This window comes from Fukomys damarensis, unplaced genomic scaffold, assembly GCF_012274545.1.
Source record: "Fukomys damarensis isolate Sample0158 unplaced genomic scaffold, DMR_v1.0_HiC HiC_scaffold_13, whole genome shotgun sequence".
Taxonomy (NCBI): domain Eukaryota; kingdom Metazoa; phylum Chordata; class Mammalia; order Rodentia; family Bathyergidae; genus Fukomys; species Fukomys damarensis.
In genome coordinates, this window is record NW_022900925.1 from 33,808,463 (window position 1) to 33,808,951 (window position 489).

Sequence of the window (489 nt, forward strand, 5' to 3'; positions counted from 1 at the left end):
GTGTGTGTGTGTGTGTGTGTGTGTGTGTGTCTGCCTGCGTTTTGGGTAACAACAAAGAATGGGGGGGAGCGAGAGCGCCCGAGCATGTTTTGCCTCGAAGGCAGGACTCGCAGCCAATCAGCGCACAGGAGCCTCCCTCAGCGACTCCAACATTGAGTCTATAACCGGCTGGCCGGGCGGAGCTGGCTTCGCCGAGCCAGCACGGGGGTGCGGCGCCCGCCAGCATGAGCGGCTCCTTCGATCGCAAGCTCAGCAGCATCCTGACCGACATCTCCAGCTCGCTCAGCTGCCATGCGGGCTCCAAGGACTCGCCCACCCTGCCCGAGTCTTCGGTCACCGACCTGGGCTACTACAGCGCGCCGCAGCACGACTACTACTCGGGCCAGCCGTACGGGCAGGCGGTGAACCCCTACTCCTACCACCACCAGTTCAACCTCAACGGGCTCGCGGGCACCGGCGCCTACTCGCCCAAGTCGGAATACGCCTACG

At 64.2% G+C, this 489-nt stretch overlaps 1 protein-coding gene across 1 annotated transcript in view; it reads left to right on the top strand.

Annotated features, from left to right (window-relative positions):
• Positions 1-224: 224 nt before the first annotated feature.
• Positions 225-489, top strand: part of Dlx3 (distal-less homeobox 3) — a 3,358-nt gene continuing 3,093 nt past the window's right edge. Inside the window, exon 1 of the mRNA XM_033763107.1 lies at positions 225-472. Coding sequence (XP_033618998.1) covers positions 225-472 — 248 coding nt within the window. The remainder of the gene's footprint in view (positions 473-489) is intronic.